General features: G+C 34.7%; 4 protein-coding genes and 1 long non-coding RNA gene across 6 annotated transcripts; 1 reads left to right on the top strand and 4 right to left on the bottom strand.

The window, feature by feature from the left end:
• Positions 1–1,733: 1,733 nt before the first annotated feature.
• On the bottom strand, positions 1,734–5,191 carry LOC140966034 (uncharacterized). The gene is made up of 3 exons (XM_073426306.1): positions 4,908–5,191; positions 2,549–2,572; positions 1,734–2,417 (listed from the first exon to the last, which is right to left on the bottom strand). The coding sequence occupies exons 1-3, from the start codon at positions 5,098–5,100 to the stop codon at positions 2,098–2,100; spliced, it is 537 nt and encodes a 178-aa protein (XP_073282407.1). The 5' UTR covers positions 5,101–5,191; the 3' UTR covers positions 1,734–2,097.
• A 472-nt stretch (positions 5,192–5,663) lies between these two features.
• LOC140966163 (ribonuclease 3-like protein 3) lies at positions 5,664–8,680 on the bottom strand. The gene is made up of 4 exons (XM_073426521.1): positions 8,308–8,680; positions 7,535–7,905; positions 6,154–6,300; positions 5,664–6,041 (listed from the first exon to the last, which is right to left on the bottom strand). The coding sequence occupies exons 1-4, from the start codon at positions 8,378–8,380 to the stop codon at positions 5,760–5,762; spliced, it is 873 nt and encodes a 290-aa protein (XP_073282622.1). The 5' UTR covers positions 8,381–8,680; the 3' UTR covers positions 5,664–5,759.
• A 391-nt stretch (positions 8,681–9,071) lies between these two features.
• Positions 9,072–12,313, bottom strand: LOC140966031 (uncharacterized). Its single transcript, XM_073426301.1, has 5 exons — positions 11,828–12,313; positions 11,258–11,379; positions 10,346–10,437; positions 9,495–9,581; positions 9,072–9,399 (listed from the first exon to the last, which is right to left on the bottom strand). Exons 1-5 carry the CDS (start codon positions 12,250–12,252, stop codon positions 9,292–9,294), a joined length of 834 nt encoding a protein of 277 aa, XP_073282402.1. The 5' UTR covers positions 12,253–12,313; the 3' UTR covers positions 9,072–9,291.
• A 1,543-nt stretch (positions 12,314–13,856) lies between these two features.
• On the top strand, positions 13,857–15,186 carry LOC140966135 (uncharacterized). Its single transcript, XR_012173260.1, has 2 exons — positions 13,857–14,032; positions 14,627–15,186. It is a non-coding gene; the product is annotated as an uncharacterized lncRNA (long non-coding RNA).
• Positions 15,187–15,532: 346 nt separating this feature from the next.
• LOC140966102 (serine/threonine protein phosphatase 2A 59 kDa regulatory subunit B' zeta isoform-like) lies at positions 15,533–19,098 on the bottom strand. 2 transcript variants are annotated; one of them, XM_073426441.1, is made up of 3 exons: positions 18,897–19,098; positions 17,490–18,631; positions 15,533–16,033 (listed from the first exon to the last, which is right to left on the bottom strand). In XM_073426441.1, exons 2-3 carry the CDS (start codon positions 18,558–18,560, stop codon positions 15,644–15,646), a joined length of 1,461 nt encoding a protein of 486 aa, XP_073282542.1. In that variant the 5' UTR covers positions 18,561–18,631; positions 18,897–19,098; the 3' UTR covers positions 15,533–15,643. The 2 variants fall into 2 exon arrangements, with proteins under 2 accessions (XP_073282542.1, XP_073282541.1); XM_073426440.1 differs by having other exon boundaries at positions 15,534–16,033; positions 17,490–18,640.
• Positions 19,099–20,047: the final 949 nt, after the last annotated feature.

Genomic DNA, 20,047 nt, shown 5'->3' on the forward strand with positions numbered 1-20,047 from the left:
GTTTTAAAATAATTTTTATTAGATAAGATAATGTTATTTTTGTTCATCTACTAAAATTATCAAATTAATTATTTTTAAAGAGTTTGCGCATTATTATATAATTATATAAATACATTATATTTTGTTCGTGAAATTCTTGATTATTTAATACTCTCAAAAAAATTCTTTGATTTAATTATAATATAATATCTTATAAATTAAATTAAATATCACTTGAGATCATTAATATTTTTTTTTATACTTAAAAAATATGAAATTTAAAGTGATACAGCTTGATATTATAGAAAACATAAACATACAAGTAATAAATACATTCCTAACCCTGAGTCTTTGGTGCTGGGTTTCCTCTTCTAACGGAACTGCGCTATTCTGGCCGCGACATGCCACCTAGAAAAAGCGCTAGCGACGTTGTGCAGTCTTAGGTAGGTTAGAGCTTTTATTTTTATATTTTTTTGGTTTTTTTTAAGTTTTTTTGTCTTTTAATTTAAATTTTAAATCCAATTAAAAAACGAAAAATAATTTTTTTTATAAGTCAAAAACCAAAGTCCAATAAGAAATTGATTTGTTAGCTTGCCCTAACACATTAAAATTCATATTTATGTGTAATTTAGAATGCAAAACTTTACGAAGATGACTTTGCATCTAAAGAAGATGAGAATTGCAATTATCACATTGACATAATTTAAACAATAAATTAATACCCTACAATAAAAACAGTATCATTTTATTTTTTATTAGTCATATCATCCCCACCTATATCAAAAAATTATTTAATAACCAAAAAATAATTTAAAGATATTAGTATATAATGTTATTAAATATCATAAAAATTAATTTAAAAATATCGCCTAGGTGGTAGATAACCGTCTGTGTATCACCTACCACTTTTTAGAATACTGATAATATATAAAGATTAATAATATATTGTTTGATATGTGTTTAACTGTGTTTACAATTTGAATATATATATTTATATATATAAAAGAATGGAATAAAAATACATCGACAAAGACGTTCCATTGATTCATAATGCCGATGAAATTTTAATAAAATTATATATTTATCACAATGCTGATGATGAAAAAAATCTCAAAAACAACATTCCAGAGATACCTATTTTTTTGAATAAAAAAGAACTAAAAAAAAACACCTTCCGAAGAAAAGCTACTAATGACAAATATCCAACTCCGCATTGTTTGAAATACTTGATAAATTATAATCGTGATTAAAAATTTAAAAGTCCAATCGACCTTCTTTTTCTATTTTGTGTAGTTCTTGGGAACAGTTGTATTTGGGTGTATCGTAGCAACTTCCATTTTTTTTTGTCAAATGACTATTACATCATTTACTTGGGCTCTCATGTATCTCCTCTGAATTTGCCTCTTCAAACAACAATTTACACGCCACGCCACTAATGCATCTATCATAAAAGTTTACGCATAATGTTTCTGCAAATGGTAAATTTTACTTTTTTTCTTACACTAAGTTGCTATCTCCTTTTAACAGTCGCTGGTCACAACCACTGGATTAGGAAAAAGTAGAACATTTTTACTCTTTCATCCGAAAGTTCTGTCAAAAATCACACTTTACAATGAACTAACATAGAAGGTATCATAACATATACAATAAACATTTGTTTCGGTCTAGCAAGAAAAAATGGTGTAAAGTGCAACTTCTAACTCGGAAACCCAAAAACATACATAAATTTCAAGAAGAGATTAACTAGAACAAGGTTAACACCAAAGATATACTTTCTGATTTTACACATTGACGAATTAATACAGATCTCTTCGTACATAGTGAGAATTCACGCATAACATGCATGATAATGTAATTACATACACATCAGTTCATCCAGACTAAGTTCAGACTTTGACAAAACATGTAAAAAAGAATAATAACGGAAAAATAGGTTTTTTTTTATTGAGTCGGATCATTTATTCACCTCCTCCAAACTAAAATAAATTTCCTATTTGTGTTGCATTGAGTACTCATACTAAGTTACTAACACTGAGTAAAAGCATCATGACCAAATGCTCTGAATCAAAGAAGCATATACGAAGATACACACCCGTGTTTGAAAAAAAAACCCGAGCTTTACCTCAAGGATTGAGACTGTGACTCACTCCAACCTTTTTGTCGAGCTCTCAGCTCCCACATAGCAGTAACTTGTTTCTGATTTAATAAAGCTGCTTCAGCCTTTTCTCTTGCCTCTTCACAAGTCTCCATTCCAGAATTGCATTTATCTGCCTCTTTCTGGTATTGGGAAGTCATCTTCTTAGCTTCAAGCAATGCCATGTCAGCACGTCGTTGATTTTCCAAACTTTCTGCTTCTCGAGTCTTTAATTCTTCAGATAGTAGTTCGGCAAAGTTCTTTTGTGTATCCTCATTCACTTCTGGATCATGTTTAGCACAATCTATAGATGTAGGGTGATAAAAATGACACGGATGATAAAATAATTTAATAAAGACACTTTAAATGGAAAATGATATGAAACCAAATTATATGTTACTTAAAAGTGATAAAACACAGACACGAGAAATATACCAGAAAAGGAAGCATTATTCAGTCCTGCAAAAAAAAATAGCAATAACAGTGGATCAGCAATGCAAGCTTCGAACAGAAGACTGGACGAAACATGAAAAAGAGAAGTTACAAAAAACAAAATATAAGTCCACATAAAGAAGGTGTCCATTACAAACACTACCAACTCCCCATTATATTTGATAGCTTAAAAGAAGCCATGAGTATTAACACCGCTGTCAACTTATGACACATAAATAGCATGAAACTGAAGATACGAAGATACACATGTATCACATTAATAAGGTTTTTAGAAGACGCTAAAATGAGTGGTCCCATATAAACATGTTGAGCTCTAACACTTCATTTAATACGTGAAAAACATATAACAAGAAACACATGAATAGATGAATAGATAATAGATAGGAACTTATATGCCGGAGTAATGTAGTATTCAACCTTAACTAGGTTGATTGCAGTGAATTCACTAAAACGTACTATTTTTCATCTATTTGTATCCTATTGGAAGAAATATAATGCTCATGTCACCGTCAATGATTCACCACTTTTTCTTATGGAATTTCCACATCTAAATTTCAACCAAACTTCAGGTGATAGTTTTAAAAAAATCACATCATGTAAATTGGCAAGAGTTGTCAATAAAAGAGTGCATTCTCCCTTCTTAAACTAACAAGTCATTGTCAATGGTAAGCCACTAAGCCAGTAAAAACTTTAATACAACTTTATGTCGATGAACTAGATTTTCATATCATGGACAATTACAAAAAAACTGCTATTAGCTGATGGTGGCAATAGCCCAGCATTCAGCAATAGCATGACAGTTAAAACTTATAGCACTGACAGTGTTCTAAATGACAGTCGAGACAACCGTCTAAGCACCGCCTAGGAAGCCCTCCACTGCCTCGCCTTTGTCTGAGGCGGTCTCTATAGACTGTCCGAGGCTATCCGGCAGGCGAGGCAGACGAGCAGTTGGTGGAGCGGACAAACAGGTGGCCGAGGCGAACGATGATTTTAAAACCCCGGTCAAAGTCAAATAATTTTAAAAATCAGTCAAATTCAATTAATTAAAAAAGGCTAGATATAATAAAAAAGTTTTCACTCTATTTTGTATTTACTTTTGATTTCAAATGTCCTCCACAATCAGTCATCAACTGTCTCAAACTGCCTTCAATCGCCACCTCCATCAACCACCTCCTTATTTATTTTGTTAGTTTGCATTTATATAATTATTTGTATTTTGTCTAGATTGTATTATATTGTATTAAGCTTTTTTATGCATAAATATTATTTAATTACATATATCATATAAAAATTGATGATTATTTGTAATTATATTTCATGATTATATATAATTACATACAAAAAATTCCTAAAAAAGATTCAACCTAACCTCCTTAGGCCGTTTACAACATTGAGCATTGGTATTTTCTTATTTGATTGGCAACTATATTACGTGAGGATGTAGAACCTCTTGAATTGAGAATTCATTCTCATCGAATGTGCCTGGATTATCTGAATGATGCAAGAAGTATGGACTCATAGGATCATCAATGGCGGATTGGCCATTTGAGCGAGGAGCTTCAAATGAATTTCCGGGAGCCATGGAATCCTTAGCTCAAGAATTTGAATTTGTGAAGAAATATGAGAAATTGAAAGAGATGCGCGGAAGGCTCTGATACCATATTACGTGAGGATGTAGAACCTCTTGAATTGAGAATTCATTCTCATTGAATGTAATCTTCGTTAATAAAAAATTACAGAGTTTACAGGCTTGTATGTTTATATCTCATATGCTAACCATTATTGTGTAACCGTAGTCTAACTAATTAACTAACTACTAATCTGGACTTAATATATTTGATAAACTACGAGGACACCTTATTTAGTTTGCTTCTCATGCTCACACCCACTTCTTAAAGATTCAAAACGGCTCCTTCACAAATTTACTCTGAATCTTTTTGTGAAAAACAAAATTCGGTGGTTTTATCTCTTACTCACCAGTCACCAGTTCTAACAGACTACAAAATTCTTGATGAAATATCAGATCCATTAAAACTTGATCCGGCCATGAATCCCCTTACTCTCTTGCAGTCAACGGAATTTAAGAACCGAAAAGCAAAAATAAATTGCACAGCAGAAGATCTCATAGTCACGGTCGGTGGACCATGTCACTAGATTTTTCAAGAGGTTCAACAGATCTCAATATCCTCTAATTCCAAACCATGAGATAAAATCATTTCATCAACATTTGAAGCAATTAAAAATGGGGGAAAATCAAAGTAAGCATAACAATTAACAAACAAGCCCCAAGAACTCAAAGACTCAAACCGAAAGATCTCAACAGATCGAACATGAAGTGTACCTTGGGAAATGGATAGAAGAGGCTGAAAATCACAGTCGCAGTCACAGAGTGGACAATTCTGGGAAGACGAGTGGCTGACAGCAGCGATTCCTTCCTTCAAGTGCCAATACAGAGGCGGCACCACAATGTATCCGGCCAAGCATACTGCCATTATCGCGAGAGCTGCCTTCACAACCCCAGTTCTCATTGCCATATCTCAATTCTCCCTCGAATCCAAGCAAATACAATAAGATCGATACCAAGATGTGAATATGATTATGATTTTACGTTAGCGCGTCAGGTTTGGAATTTTTATTATAAATATTTTATTAATAATCTATATAGAATTTAATAATTATTTATATAAAGATTTTAGAAGTATTTTTTTTGTTGTGAAAACCGAAAATAACCCGAAGTTCAGATTACCATAGGTAAGACTGAAATCTAAATGAAACCGGGTTACAGTGGTCTCACCCTCTGTCGGAATAGCCAGTTTCTCTGGGTTCGATCCCTCCTCACCGCGTGAGTTGTAATAAAAAAAAAGACTGAAATCTAAATATGATTTAACCATTGGCTGGGTACTATCTACTTGTTCGCTTGACTTACTTTATGTTTCATAAAAATGAAATGTCAATCTAAACCCAAGATTCATTTGCGGTAAATAAATATTAATTTTTTTTAGCATAATAATATTTGACATTTTGAGCAAGGATAAGCAGCCATTTTGAAATTTAAAAAAAAATCTTTAAATTTTATTAATATTTTCTTCGAGACGAGTGAAAATAAAGTTTTCTAGATTAATACACTAACATCATCAATGCAGCATGGCTACAAAAATTTTCAGGACAATAAACAACCTCTGAAAAGAAAATATCACAAGTTAGCTTCAGGAGATGTTGTCATGCTCATCTTTCTAACAACTTCTTTATAAGCATCATTTGCAGCTCTGTTTAATGCAATCTCCTTCTTTTCATGGCAGATACCTTTACCTTTGAGTTGATTATTGACAAAAACTTTGTAAGTACCGTCTTGCGACCACAGATCCACGAGTCGAACTTTCAGCTTGTATTTTTGGCATATCTCAAAAAGCTTCTTCACTGCATTTGCTTGAAGACTTTCAGGAGTTATCATGGGTTTAAGTAGATAGCTGGCAATCTGCACAAACCAAGATTAACGGCTCTTTTACCGTTGACTAAGTAAAATGAGATTTCTCACACATCCAAAGGAGAATTTGAAAGTAAACTCATGATTGAGGCAAAGGAATCACCTCCCATGTCGTATCAATAGAACAATTGCTATCGATGAAGACAGCCCCTACGGTGGATTCAACGACATCAGCAAGCACCTTTGGAGCATCAATTAGTCCATGTGAATGTACAGGATGTTTAGGAATAACGTCAATAAATGACTGAATCTGCAAAAGTATACAGTTCAGTGCTGTTAAAAATACTGACAATGTATAAAATTAAAAAAACAATCAGAATCCCAAAAAAAAAAAGTCAAGGTAAACATTAGTTGGCAATATCATCCTTGAGGTACCCAATCAGATATTACATAGCAAGCAAGAGTGAAAGATTTTCAGTACAGCTTATTAAAGATGATCATCTCCCCCAACACATTGCTTTCTTTACGTTATGCTGCGTTCTAAGTGATAAGACCCACATCAGATGGTCACCGTATTATTGATATTAGGGCAGTGACAGATTTTCATCAATGCAAGTTTGCGTAATACAGGTCTCGAGATTAACGGGGCCACATCACATTCTATCTGCTGGACTTTGAGATATCAAGAATAGACTATAAATCATCATCAGTCCAGGAGAGAAGAGATCTGACCTCCTATATTTTTATATCAATGTCATGTTTCTAGGTTCTTTAGTATGAGAATGGCCTTCTTTTATTGAATGGTCAAAATGGTGTATGATACAACCACTGACCAAGACATTATTAGATTCTCGACGACAACTTACAAAAGTCTGCATCCTCACAGGTCTTCATATTAGGCAATAATCTTTTCCAAGAAATGAATCTTTCTGAATCCACATGGCATCTGAAAAATGTGAAGGGGGTATTATCATGGCATCTGAATCCACATGTTGAGATGTCATTTATTCAAATTGCTGAATATGTATTTACATGCCAGATTAAAGGAATTGCTACTGAAAAGGAATATGGTTCAGTTAAGTCCATCATGCACCAAACTGACAACTCAAAATTTTTACTTCAATCACCCCAAGAATAGATAGCTACCTTGCTCGTCCCACATGCCACTCTTCGTCTCATTTTCCCATGTTGCGCTACCTGGCATCACCACCACAGTAGCCCAACAGCACAAAGTAATCCATAAACTCGCAGCCATGCCCTCTAACCCTGACTTTTCCCTACTCCTTACAGCACTGCTTCGCATCCCCCCACCACCTTGCAGTTGCATCTCAAGCAATTCAATTGCCAATGTAGTTTTAAATAAAGGTGGTGCAATGACAGGGAGAGGTGGAAGTGAGGGAATAGAGAGAATTGCAAGTAAAGAGAGGATAATGGGAACTTAGGACATGGAATGCAGCAAAAAAAATTATGGAACTAGTACCGGAAAATTTGCAGAAAAAGTTGATCAAAAGTTCAAACCGGGAACTCAAAAGGCAAGAACTTACTCGTTTTTTAAGGACTGGATTCTCATGACGAATATATAGATGAAAGTTGTGCTGGACAGCCGCACGTGCAAGCTTCTCGGTGTCAACATTGGCAGCACGAAGAGGAGTTAATGACCCTGGTGGGAGGGTTGGGTACATGGAGAATTGTTCTTTTGCAACTAAGAGATTAAGCACCGAGTCACCTACATACTCGAGACGTTCATACGACACACAGTCCTTATGATATGATGGATGCGTAAATGCTTGATCCAGTAAACTATGGTTATTGAAACTGTAACCAATAATCTTCTCAACTTCTTTGAGACTCGGCAATGGCTTAATTCCAGCTTCGGCCTTGGTGCCGCCGTTCAGGTAACTATTCAATATATTTCCTGGCAGAAAGTATACTCGCCATTTAAGAGGAAATTCAAAAAGCTCAGACCTTTCAAAGAAATCTACATTTAGACCAAAATATCACTGAACATAATGGTAAAAAGTTAAAATCTTTCAATTTCCTTTTCCATCAAAAGTTCTTCGATATGTGAATAGCCCCTACTAAATTTTTTTTTTTTACATAAATCATGCTACAAAACAAATTCCTGTATTCATTTCATTAGCACAGCCACCACAATGAGGTATCCTCAGGAAAACAAACAAATTGGCAAGCGGCGGAACGCTTCGGGAGTTGTACGCAATGCATGCTAATTTGCACCTCAGACGGCCGATAAACACCATCCCATCTCCCAAGTTTTCTCACAAATTCAGCATACATAAAGGGATTAAAAAGAACATACCATACTTGCGGAGGCGTCGAGAGAGAGCCCAAGTCTTCGCGGGAGACATCAAAGACTCCAACCATGATGCCATTTGAGAATAATTCGAGTTTTTTTTTTAATGGGATTTTGACTATTCATTTCAAATGGGAAAAACAAGAGCAAGGAGCACAATTTGGGAACTGGAGCAAAATTGCTGTTTTGGCGGACATCGGATCGAACGGTGTACACTGTGAAAATTCTCTCATTCAACTTTGCCCCATGCCGGCAGCTTGAAAATTGAATCTCTTTCAAGAATTCAATCAATTTAAGTTTTTTAATACAAGACAATCAGGTTATTCAATGATTTCCTAAAAAGTTCCAAGTTAAATACAGTGTATCACAGTTCTAATAGCTAAATTAATGGCATATGTTTAAAAAAAGAAGAGAACATTGTATAATTAATTAAAAATAAAAATGTATGCTTCTGATTTACAATTAATCTAGCGTGTTTGGAATTGGATAATATGGAGTTCATGGGATTTCAAATACTTGAACCAATAATGATTTTTCTAATCAAAGTAGTGCATTTAAAATTTTCAGCAGAGACTCGAAGAACATCATTCAATTCATGGTTTTGATGGGGGAAAAAAGGCGTTGGTATGGCTTATCATGTGATCTTCACTTATCCATTTAATTGGAAAAAAAACCAATATATTATCCATTTTTATGACTTCTATGAAATTAATTATTTATCATCGATCACGAATTTTTTAGATGAAACAGAAGATAGATACTACTGGATCTCGAACTTGATATCTCGTCCCAAATTTAAAATCTTGGCTATACTGGCTAAATTGATAAGCCAAGATTGATCATAGCTAATATAATATTTACATACTCTTCAACACTATTAATCAAAATATTAATCAACAGTGCACACACATCTCACTGTGTCCTTTATTTCATTTTTTGTACAACAGTCATTGCTCTGCACTTCAATGGAGGACGTATAACAAAAGACACTCAAGTGGCCGTCTTGGAACCGAGTGTCCTAGACAGCTCTTTCATCAGAGGTCTCTCTTTGAAGGATTCTTCCCTTTCCAAATGCCATTTCTTTGACATGTCTTCGGTCTAAAATAAGACAACATATAAATGCAAAAAATATCAGCAATTTTTTACGCCATCAGTATTTCCTTTCACCTAGAGTATCTTCATGTAACACGTACCCAAGTTCGGAATGGGGACAACTGCTCCCTAATCGTTTCAAATCTTGGTTGGAAGAAATCCTTCCCTTTAGTCCGCAGGTCATCAGTCTGACAAGAGAGACAAATTCCATGAAAAAGGAGAAAGAGCAAGCGAGGGACAGGTGCTGACAAAAATATTTGATCACCGACTTGGGACATCTGTCCCAGGTATTCGTGTCTAAGACCTCCACAAATTGACTCATAGTTCATATTATTTACGTTCAAATGATAGCATATAGAAATGAATGTAACTTCGTTCAAACCATCTATCTTATGAAGGTGTTCGAGCGAGCATGTTCATATCTGTGCAAGAACATGCATTAATCTCCACAGACGATGATATATGAAATAAAATACCATATGGTATCAGATAGAAGCACACAAAATGAACCATGTTATGAACAGACAATTATCGTGCTCAAGCACGACCTCGTTAGTCAAGGATTTAAGAAATGGACACTCGTTATATTTGTAAACGTTATAGTTCAAATCATCAACTTGATGTCCCCCTCCACAAAATATATATTATATGTTCCAAGCTTGTCACCTGTATTTTACCAATAATTTCTTAATGGAAGAAATAAGCTGTAACATCTTCCTCGTCATTTTATTTTAGCAATCAATACACATACCAAATACCTCACTTCCAGCTATTTCAGAGGCAGTTGTGAGAAAGGCTATCCAAGAAAATCTTATAAACTAATAAGGTATCCATGAAAATCATAGAAGTTAAAGTATAAAATGCTGAGGCCTAAACAATAAAAGCATAAAGAAACAAAACTGATTGATTCATTCAGGGGCCTTTTCAAGGGCTGGGAGAAATCTACACTTACATTGTGCACCTCCAGTTTGGATGCTGCCACCCCAAAGATCAAGACACCGCTGCCAAATACAATTGCGGTGGCGATTGCAAAAGCTGATCCGACTGCCATAAAAGGGAAAAACAACGGAAATAAATAAACTTGGAGGAAAAAAGAGTTCTTTAAATACAGATTATGTCAAAAGGGGCTCCAAGATCATGAAAATGGATGAACAACCATCATTCGCTTATATCCAAGTTAACAGAGGTGATCCATCCCCTTCTTCCTTCATTTCCCAATATATACGCATTGAAAAAGCTTATAGTTTGTCCTGTACCCACCCTATATTCATTTTCTAGATCTACTCCAAAACAGAAGCATGAAGTAATTAATGGATTGTCCATAATCATCAGAAGCATTTTTGTTATATACATATGCTGATCAAATGTACCAAGGCAGTCCCAAGGTCCATATTTACCAAGCTGTCTCTTATGATGTAAATAATTGTTGAGAAGTTTTTTCATTGCGCTGTGACTATAAAGGATTAAGCGCATGATCCATGGGTTAGTTCTTTTCCCCCTCAAAGAACTTAAAATACTGGCGATGAAAAAGATAAGGCATTTAATAGGTGCAAGTGAAGGGTGGATTTTAAAATGGAAGAGGGGATACAGACCACCTAAAACTAGGCATTTGGTGGAATAAAAGCGTTCATATTTCCATTATCCCACGAGTTTTCAGGTTATATTTTTTACATTTCCGTCCCACCTGTGGCATAATTTCTTCTGATGGGATCAAGTTTTTATTTTGTTTTTGATAATCAATAGTCAGAGAACCTAATTGAAATCACATAATTAGATTACTAAAACATATGAACCAGCTAAATCTAATTGTATACACCCTAATAAATTTCGGTACGCCATAACTGAATTTAGCACTACGCCTTACTTTGAGAAAGCCCTGCAGCTGCAGCCTTCAACTTCTCGGGATTGACAGGGGTGTACTTGTCATGTCTTAAGTCATTAGCTGTTGATGGTACAATCGAGCTTTCCATACTAGGCAGCTGCCACCTGAATCACTTTCATTTTATTTCATTCCATGAAAATATTCAGCGTTTAACACTTGACAGTTAAAAAAACAGCATTTGCAACGGGAATCCCCAAGCAATCAGGGTTAGAGATGGTGGATTCAGGGCAGTCATCAAAAGATTATGTTAGTCCTTCTCCAACCGGGCGACATTTTGGCACCGGCTTTGTTGGAGCAGGACTACAGTGCTGTGCCGCCCTGAAAAATCCTAATTGCACACATAAGACCAAGAGGCCGGTATCAAGAATCAAAGAGCATTTGCGAGCTTGAAAATGTGAAGGATGAATGACTAATTAGGTCCAAATTAACGCAATGCTTCATTAAAGAAAGCACACTTCCACAATCCACTGTTCCACACAACCCAAAACCATATAAATATATAGAAATTCAAAACAGGGAAAAAAAAACTACAGATCAAAATAAAGATCAAACCTTTTAGGTCCAAACGTGACCTGGGGAAGAGAAACATAAGCCCTGAGAGGATTAAGCGCGTCAGCGGACACAACTGAAACCCTGCCACTTTTCGGGTTCGATTGCAGGACCCATTTCGAGGCTGTGGATAAGGAAGAAGAATTCGAATTATCCAGCGAAGATTGGAAAATCTTTGGCGGTAGAGAGTGCCTCAAAACCTCAGGAAGAACATCAGCTGTAGTTTCATTTGTTATGGATGATGATGCGCCAGCTTCATTGTTTTCTCCGATTGGTTTAGGTAATTTGGTGTTTTTTTGGTTTTGAAGGAATCGAGTTACGGTTTGTTTGGATTCTTGCAAGAAATAAGCGCCCTCTATGCTTGCTAATCTCCCCGCGAGGAAACTCATCTCTCCCTGCGATCTTTCTTCTTTCTTGGTCAAAAACATATATTTGGAATTTTTATATGTCGAACAAAATTTGTTCTCCAAGGAAACATATCAAAAGGCTTTGCTTAGGACAAGGTTGCACATTTGACAAGAGATACAACCTTGGACCCACGATCATTTTTTATTTTTTCTTGGGGGTGAAGTTGTTTTTAAAATATAATTTACCAGATTTATTTTTCCAAATATCCTATTTTTTGGTTTGTTTGACTTGCAAATCAAGTGAAAAAGAAGAAGAATTTAGTTTTCTGTTATATAATATTTGTTATCAACTAATATATCCTTATCTATGATGGAATCATGTATTTTTTTTAATATCTATTTGGATAAGTTCTTCAATTATTATGGAGAGAATCTTGAACTAATGGATTCTAGAATTATTTTGGCGAAAATCTTGTAATGAAGGACAATGTTTTTAGGCAAAAACTTATGTGAAACGGTCTCACGGGTCGTATTTTGTGAGACATATATCTTATTTGGGTCATCCATGAAAAAGTATTATTTTTTATGATAAGAGTATTAATTTTTATTGTGAATATCGGTAGGGTTGACTTGTCTCACAGATGAAGATTCGTGAGATCGTCTCACAAGAGACCTACTCGTGTTTTTATTGCTTTTGAAAATAGTTTAGAGTATTGTTGTCTTGTTTCTTTGAGAAATAATCTTACATTATTGCTACAATATTTTTAAATTGGCCGACTTGTTTAACTTTTGAATTCATTTATCTATCTTCTTGTTTATTTGAGAATGAATGTTTCATTTTTGCTACAATTTAGCCGACAATTTGAGTTGGTATATATAAATCGTTTAATCTTTACTTTCATTCTTATTTCTCATTTTATTTTTTTGGCTTTGCAACTTTAATAAAACACCCGAGTATGTTAACCTCTTTCACATGTATACTGGTTGAATTGATTTAATCAATTAATTAATCACATAAATGTAAAACAATTATTACAAATATAAATAAAAGCAATAAATATTCGAATAATTATTTTAAAAAATAATCAAAATAAAGTTGTATTTAGATGAATGTATTTTAAAATATATGATTTTGATTATATTTTTATTATTAACTATAAAACAATAGATGGAATTATAAATCCATAATTACTTATTTACAAATTGTTACGCAAAGTAAAATGGATTTTAAATGCATATATTATTGAGTGAATTTGAAGCATCGTTGCTAACATGAAACATTATATAAACATTGATGTTTTGGATTTGAAGTTTATGATATTCTTCATATGAACTACAAAAATACATTTGAAATCTATGAATTTGAAATTCATCAATCTAAACACAACCTAAAATAAATGAGTTATAGAAAGTTTGTGTTTAACACATTAATTAATTATTTTAATAGAAAATCCATATAAAAATAGAGTTTTGAGTTGGTATAGATATATACAACTTGTAATTTAATCCAACACCACAAATTTCCTAAGATTTGATATATTTCAGTAAAGTAAAATAAATTTAAATTCGTGTAATATTTTAAAATACTATTGTATTATAAATTTCCTATCCACAATGGTTTCTTGAAACTAGTTTGGGGCGTTTCCAAAACACTAGGGACTTGATTTAGAGTTAACTGGAAGTTGGGGGGCTCCAAAAGAATTACTTCTGTCAGAATGGACAGCAAGAGTAAATCTTAAACCCCTCTGCTTAACAGATAGAGGAGGGCTGTGGGTTTTGCTGATATTTTGTTCTTTTCGTGAGCTGAAGATTTGCAATAAGACGAGGCCTGCTTTTTCATTACGAGCAATCGCGAAGAAGGGTAAGAATTCGACATTTTTTAGTTCCAATTTACTTGGCAATTTGGCGAGCATGAAAATAAGGAACTTCCGAGTTGAAATTACTTTTTCCGGGGAAAAAATTAGGCATCGAATCGAGTGTGTTAAGAGTGTTGGATTCCTTTACTGTGTACACGTATCTAGTCCAGATTCTGAATAGGAATGTTGTTTCAGTTAATGGATAGAATTGATTGGTGATTTCATTTCTTACTTTTTTCCTGGAATGGGTATTTGAATTCTTATGTGGTAGTCTTGTTCGATTCATTTGCGTGAAAGTGATGAACTTCTTGTTTCTTTAGAATCTGCACACCCAGTAAGATTCGGTTTTGAAATAAGTCTTTGCTCTAACATTGGTTAATCCGAGCTTCAACGTGTGGCGTTAGTTTGCGGTTTCACCAAAGCTTCAACGTATTGGAGTTCATAATTTTGTGTCCACCATGAACTTCATATTTCTTGATTCTGTAAGAATTTACGTTGCAGTTGTTTGTTTGTTGATTTAGGCAAAAGCTTCATTGAATTCAGGTGCAAAATCCAAATTATTATATTGGTTGTTGAATGTTTATTTGCCAATTCTGCAGGATTATCTATTACATCGGTTTGTGTTATCAAACTCTAAGCACACGCAATGACCAGCTTTACGGTTGGTCCATCCCTTACCTCCTTCACCACAAACATAACCAGGACACATCATAAATTTTCAAGCACCAGTTTCGCAAATGGTCGAGGCATACGAGCTATGGGGATAGAGAAGTCACTGGAGGAGCTCTACAACGTGAGAGTGGAAAGGAAGGTGTCAAAAGACAGGTGATCGGAGCTTGGTGGTTCGAGGTGGTCTGTGTGGAAGACAGGGAAATGCAGGATTCCGTGGGACTGGCACGTCGATCAGCTGGTTTATGTCGAGGAAGGGGAAGTGAGGGTCGTGCCTCAAGGGAGCAAGCGGTACATGCAATTCTTGGCTGGGGACTCGATTCGGTATCCAAAATGGCTTGAAGCAGATCTTCACTTCAATGATTTTTATCAGGAGAGTTATAGCTTCCGAGCTTACGGTGATGATTAGTATGAATGCTACATGTTCTTCAATGCAACGCAGATTGTCTGTGGTATTTCTTTTATAAAAACAAAATATGTTTGTACTTCGTATCGTTCTTTCAATATATTGATCCTTTTGGCAAGAAATCATCAAAAAATATTGCTAAAAATTAGGATATTGCCGAGTCTCGTGCCAAAATTTGAGAGAATCGTGTGAAATTCCTAGAATAAATTTGAAAAAAGTTTTAAATCCTCAACTGTTTTAAATTGAAAATTGTCGAAATCAATTTGAGCTTTATTGGATTCTGATCTATTCAGATTATTACACTATTCAATTTCAACTTAACTAAATTATCTGAACAGAGCCACCAAAATGGTATCTAGGCCCAATTTTAAATAACGATATCACAAGTACATGAAAATAATAAAAAAAAGAATTACATTTGCCATGGAAAATACCATTAAATGCATTCAGAATCTCAGATTCAATCAACAAGACAAACAAATAATTACATAAATGTCTGTTAAATCACCAAAGGAAAATATTTCTGACGATCAGCCTATCTTCAACCACCCACTACTGTTTCGGAACTAGTCGTGGTAGCTATGCCAACAGAAGATTGGAACTTAGATAAAAGGATAGCCTCACCACTCACAGCAGTAGAGGAAGCCACATTTTCTAATGCCCTCCATATTGATTCTCGTCTTTTCAGTGTTTCCTTTTTCTCGATCTCGTCTTCTTTGAATTTTGCTAAGCAATCCTCAAAGTGTGATGGATCAACATCAGTAAACACACTTCGTACATTAAGAGTTAGGCTCTGAATAGCCTGATTCCAGTGATTGTTTGCGTTCTTCTCTAGCGAAGGGAGTATAATAGGGAGTATTACTCTGTGGTTTAGAGTAATTAGATTCCTTATGTGGTCACTATTCCATAGCAGGAGAGCACGTTCAGCTACCTGTAAGAGACATGGGGTAGCGAGTTGGGGGAAAGAGAGAGCTCTAAAAATGAGATGCAAAATCAAGTCTAACAAAAGACTGAGTTTTTATAAGAATGCAGCATTCTACTTAGTAATATTTGAAAATTATTAGCTCAGACACCATCCTTATGTCTTCTTATAGTAAGAAAATCATCAAAAAGTTTCAAAAGTTATAAGTAGGAAATTATTTTGTTCTTCCTAGTTTCGTATCAACTAATAATAATCATGACAAAGAGAATATTTTTTCTGGCCAGATGACATCGCAAAACCAAGATATGCGGAAAGTAACATAGATGACCTAATGAGAGGAACATAAGTGATATTTTGTTTTACCATACAAAATTAATTTATTCAAACAAACTTTCTATGCAAATGCAGTTGGCAACAGAGCTGCTACCTACGAACGGGTCATAATTAAACGGTAGCTATAAATTTGTGCCAAGCACGGAAGCACACTCCCTTCTTCCACGGATTTTAAACTTTTATTAACCATCAATTATTCTTCCACGTGTATATATTATTCAATTGTTATTATCAACATCTCCTGATTATTGCTTAATTTGAAGACAGCTGTGCAGCTTGAACATTCTCATCAAGAGATATCCTTTAGAAAGTAAAAATAACTGGAGACAGGGCGAGCCTGCACTGTCCAGTAATGAAAATTTCATCCTCATGGTCCAACACCAGATTTTTTTTTTTTAAAATATGAGCCAGATAAGTATAGACTCTTCATTCTCAGCCAAGAAGAAGGAAAAACTTATGGTATGACAATGCTCAATAATGTTAAAGATCTAAATACAAATTGCACTTGGTCAATTCATCCAAAATTTGAAAAAGTACTGACTAAATTTTATGCGATCATTCAATAAACCTTTCTTATTAACTTCACAAATATTCAATCACAATTATAAGTTTACAATCACAAAAGTTGAAGACAAAACTCGGATCAGCATAAAAATCAGCCCAGTAAACTAACTCAATTAAGACACGAGAGCTCAAAACTTTCATTTCTAATATACAATAAAACAGGTGTAAATACTCATTGTTGATGGAGGCCGGAGGGCCTAAAAATGGCTGCTTCTTAGCAAACAGCAAGTTCTGAAGGCAATGTAATAAAATTATTATAAGCGACGTTCATGCTTTCTCAAATTTTATCTTCAATTAATTCTTCCTCAATTCTCCTTTAAAAATGCGAGATTTATTCAATAAAAGGATGCACCCAAAGCATGAACAAAAAAAATAATTTCAGTTGAGAAAGGAACAAAAATTCTTGTGGCAAGCCAAGAAACGTATTTTTGACGACAATCAAGACAAGACTAATTGAATGTATATCATATGGTAATGGCATGCCAAAGGTTCGAGCTCATTCTTCCAAATTTACCAAAAATCAACCAAGCTAGCAGGATGGCAAACATAAATAGATAGATTATAGGACCTGAAAATGTGAGCTGATGAGACAGAAGCCAATTTGACGGAACAAAGAGACCATGCAGTACTGAAATTCAGCAGCTTGTGTTGCTTCCATGATTTCCTCCAATTCACTTAAAAACATTACCTCCTTGGAACTATTGGTTAAAGGCCAGTACTTTAAAAGACCATGGATGACCGTATCAGCCAGCTTGCAATCTTTCTCCAAAAATTGAATGATACAATAAGACAGCTGCTGATGGTAGATAGACATGCACTTTGGTTTATGAAGGGGAATCAGTGCCCGCACAAGAAAAAGCTTATGCTCTTCCTTTAGAGGTAAAGCAAACCCATTAATTATGCTTCCCAATATCTCCAGCAATTCTGCAATGCCGTTATGCTTCTCTATCTCAAAGATAAAATTATAGAATATATTATTGATTGATTTCCTGATAAAAGGTCTATGCACCATAAACTTCCCATATACACGATGTAGAATAGTCTTCAAGTATTCCCGCTCCCTTTGATCCTCTGAATCAAACAGGTCGAGCAACCTCAGCACAAAAGAACGGTCAATGTATCTTTTGGCCATCTTAGCATCAGTTTGTGACGAAACGACAAATCTCAATAGGAACTCATACACAACCTGGAGATGTCCCCACGAAGGATCCAACTTCGGCTCTTCCTCTTCTGGATCATACACACCACCTGGCAGTTTAACGTCATGATCGAATAAAGGTAACGCTCTAAACAGATTAGTTGAGACCATCTTTGTCATTTCCTGCATGGAAACCTCACTGAACTTTGAATTCACTGATGAAATGTAATCAACCAACTCAAGCAGCATCCGCCTCTTAACATCTTTCTCATTCACGTGTGTAGTGGGGTCTGTGAAATCAAATACTATAGAACACATTCTCAACTTTGTTATAAGAATATTCTCTCTTTCTGAGCTCAGGATGTCTCGCAAGCTAGGCAACCCTTCACAAGCGGCTGCATAATTCACCAATGTGGGGCTGGCATCAAAGCTCAATACTTTGACATGGTTTGAGTTTGTTGGGACATTTGTCCCATTGCTAAAAGATCGAGAAGGACCCATGCTTGCTGGACTGAAGGGTGTCCCTGAATTTGCGGTAGTCTTCAATCAGCCGCCTCTTTAATCGGCCGCCCCTGCTGACGCTAGAAATATAATGGTTTGAGTTAGAATTACCAGAGGCAAGGATTAAGATGTAATCATAGTCTGAATCATTCTTAGTTAAATCCTTCGACCGAGGCTTGCGAATATGCTCCGAAATCCAAACAACCCAACAAAATTTCAATTTAATTTCAATAAGCTACATGTCAATAGCTGTCAGTAATGCAAATAATTATGCACAATCAAAGAATATCACAACTAAAAATTGATCACAGCAACAAAAGAGAGAAAAAATAATACCCAAATCAGAAACAAAAAGCCGAGTAACTGAGGTTTTAATGTAGTTTCGCAGTTCGATTACTCCTACTGCTGATGCTGCAATTTGCCGAGAAAGAAACTGATTGCAATTAAGCTTCTTCAATCTTCTCCTCCTTCTTTAAAAAGAAAAAAAAAAAAAAGAAAAGAAAAGAAACCCTCAAAAGCTCACAGAATAGAATGAACAGGTGCGAGAGTGGATTTGAATGCACACCACATCTAGTCAACGAGGATTTCAACTGGATATTTGGGTTATTTTGGTTTGCACACAGAACCCGTTGCAGTATATTTCATCGAATAATCAATTTTGATTTTTTTAAACGAAGCTTCAACTAAAATATTTTATAATTCAACAATTTTTTTCACTAGATGATATCATTTATGAAACCGTATGAATGTAAATTTATATGACGATCTTACTTATATTTATTGAGTTTGATCTGTTCATCTCATAAAATTGATCCGTAAAATAATCTTATAAATTTTTTTTATAACATGCAAACCTATTGACTTATATCAAAAACAAAACAAAACAAAAAACAAAAAACAAAACAAAACGCTATTGCCTCTATTTTTGGAGCACATGGTTCAAACTAACTTACAAGAAAATTTATTTACTATGTTCAGACAGATTGAATTGAATTGGACAAATTTTTTTTAGCTCTCTAGCTAGATTTTGTCTTAGTTTGAATTTTATGAAATTGGCTTGGATTTGATCGGAAACTTTGACAAGGAAAGATATCTAGTATGAGTTTTCTTCGAGAAGAGGAAGATTTTGTCTTATTTACATATTATCGTAGAAGAGGAAGATGAGTTTGCAAACTCACTATTCTTCTGGTTTGATGCTATTACCGCCTTACATTTTGTATATTTATGTTCGGATGATATCTTGTGTTATGTTTAATGAGTTTCAATTATGATAATTTTTGTGTTAAGTATTGTTGATTTGTAAATACAAGTCTATATGTTGCCTTTGCAAGAATTTTCTGGAATTACTCTACCATCAACATGGTGAAATAGTCATTTCCGTAAAATGCTGCAGCGAAACTAGTAACATATTTTATCTCTAGGTGCTATGATGCAGAACAAAAACTTGAGGAAAGAGAGAGACATCCTGTAAACCACAAGGACAGGCA

The sequence above is a fragment of the Primulina huaijiensis genome, unplaced genomic scaffold, assembly GCF_012295235.1.
Source record: "Primulina huaijiensis isolate GDHJ02 unplaced genomic scaffold, ASM1229523v2 scaffold20025, whole genome shotgun sequence".
Classification (NCBI taxonomy): domain Eukaryota; kingdom Viridiplantae; phylum Streptophyta; class Magnoliopsida; order Lamiales; family Gesneriaceae; genus Primulina; species Primulina huaijiensis.

Bases quoted from the DNA above. Each gene is read 5' to 3' on its own strand.
- LOC140966102 (XM_073426441.1), bottom strand. From the start codon at position 18,560: ATGGGTCCTTCTCGATCTTTTAGCAATGGGACAAATGTCCCAACAAAC. The intron at 16,034-17,489 runs GTCCTATAATCT...TGTCTCTTACAG, and splicing joins TCATCAGCTCACATTTTCAG to GTAGCTGAACGTGCTCTCCT.
- LOC140966034 (XM_073426306.1), bottom strand. From the start codon at position 5,100: ATGGCAATGAGAACTGGGGTTGTGAAGGCAGCTCTCGCGATAATGGCA. The intron at 2,573-4,907 runs GTACACTTCATG...TTTTTTTTGCAG, and splicing joins TCTTCTATCCATTTCCCAAG to GACTGAATAATGCTTCCTTT. The intron at 2,418-2,548 runs GTATATTTCTCG...CTACATCTATAG, and splicing joins GAATAATGCTTCCTTTTCTG to ATTGTGCTAAACATGATCCA.
- LOC140966031 (XM_073426301.1), bottom strand. From the start codon at position 12,252: ATGTTTTTGACCAAGAAAGAAGAAAGATCGCAGGGAGAGATGAGTTTC. The intron at 11,380-11,827 runs GTTTGATCTTTA...AAAGTGATTCAG, and splicing joins GTCACGTTTGGACCTAAAAG to GTGGCAGCTGCCTAGTATGG. The intron at 9,582-10,345 runs GTAAGTGTAGAT...CTCTCTTGTCAG, and splicing joins CCAAACTGGAGGTGCACAAT to ACTGATGACCTGCGGACTAA.
- LOC140966163 (XM_073426521.1), bottom strand. From the start codon at position 8,380: ATGGCATCATGGTTGGAGTCTTTGATGTCTCCCGCGAAGACTTGGGCT. The intron at 7,906-8,307 runs GTATGTTCTTTT...ACTTTCTGCCAG, and splicing joins TCGACGCCTCCGCAAGTATG to GAAATATATTGAATAGTTAC. The intron at 6,042-6,153 runs GTGATTCCTTTG...TGGTTTGTGCAG, and splicing joins CTATTGATACGACATGGGAG to ATTGCCAGCTATCTACTTAA.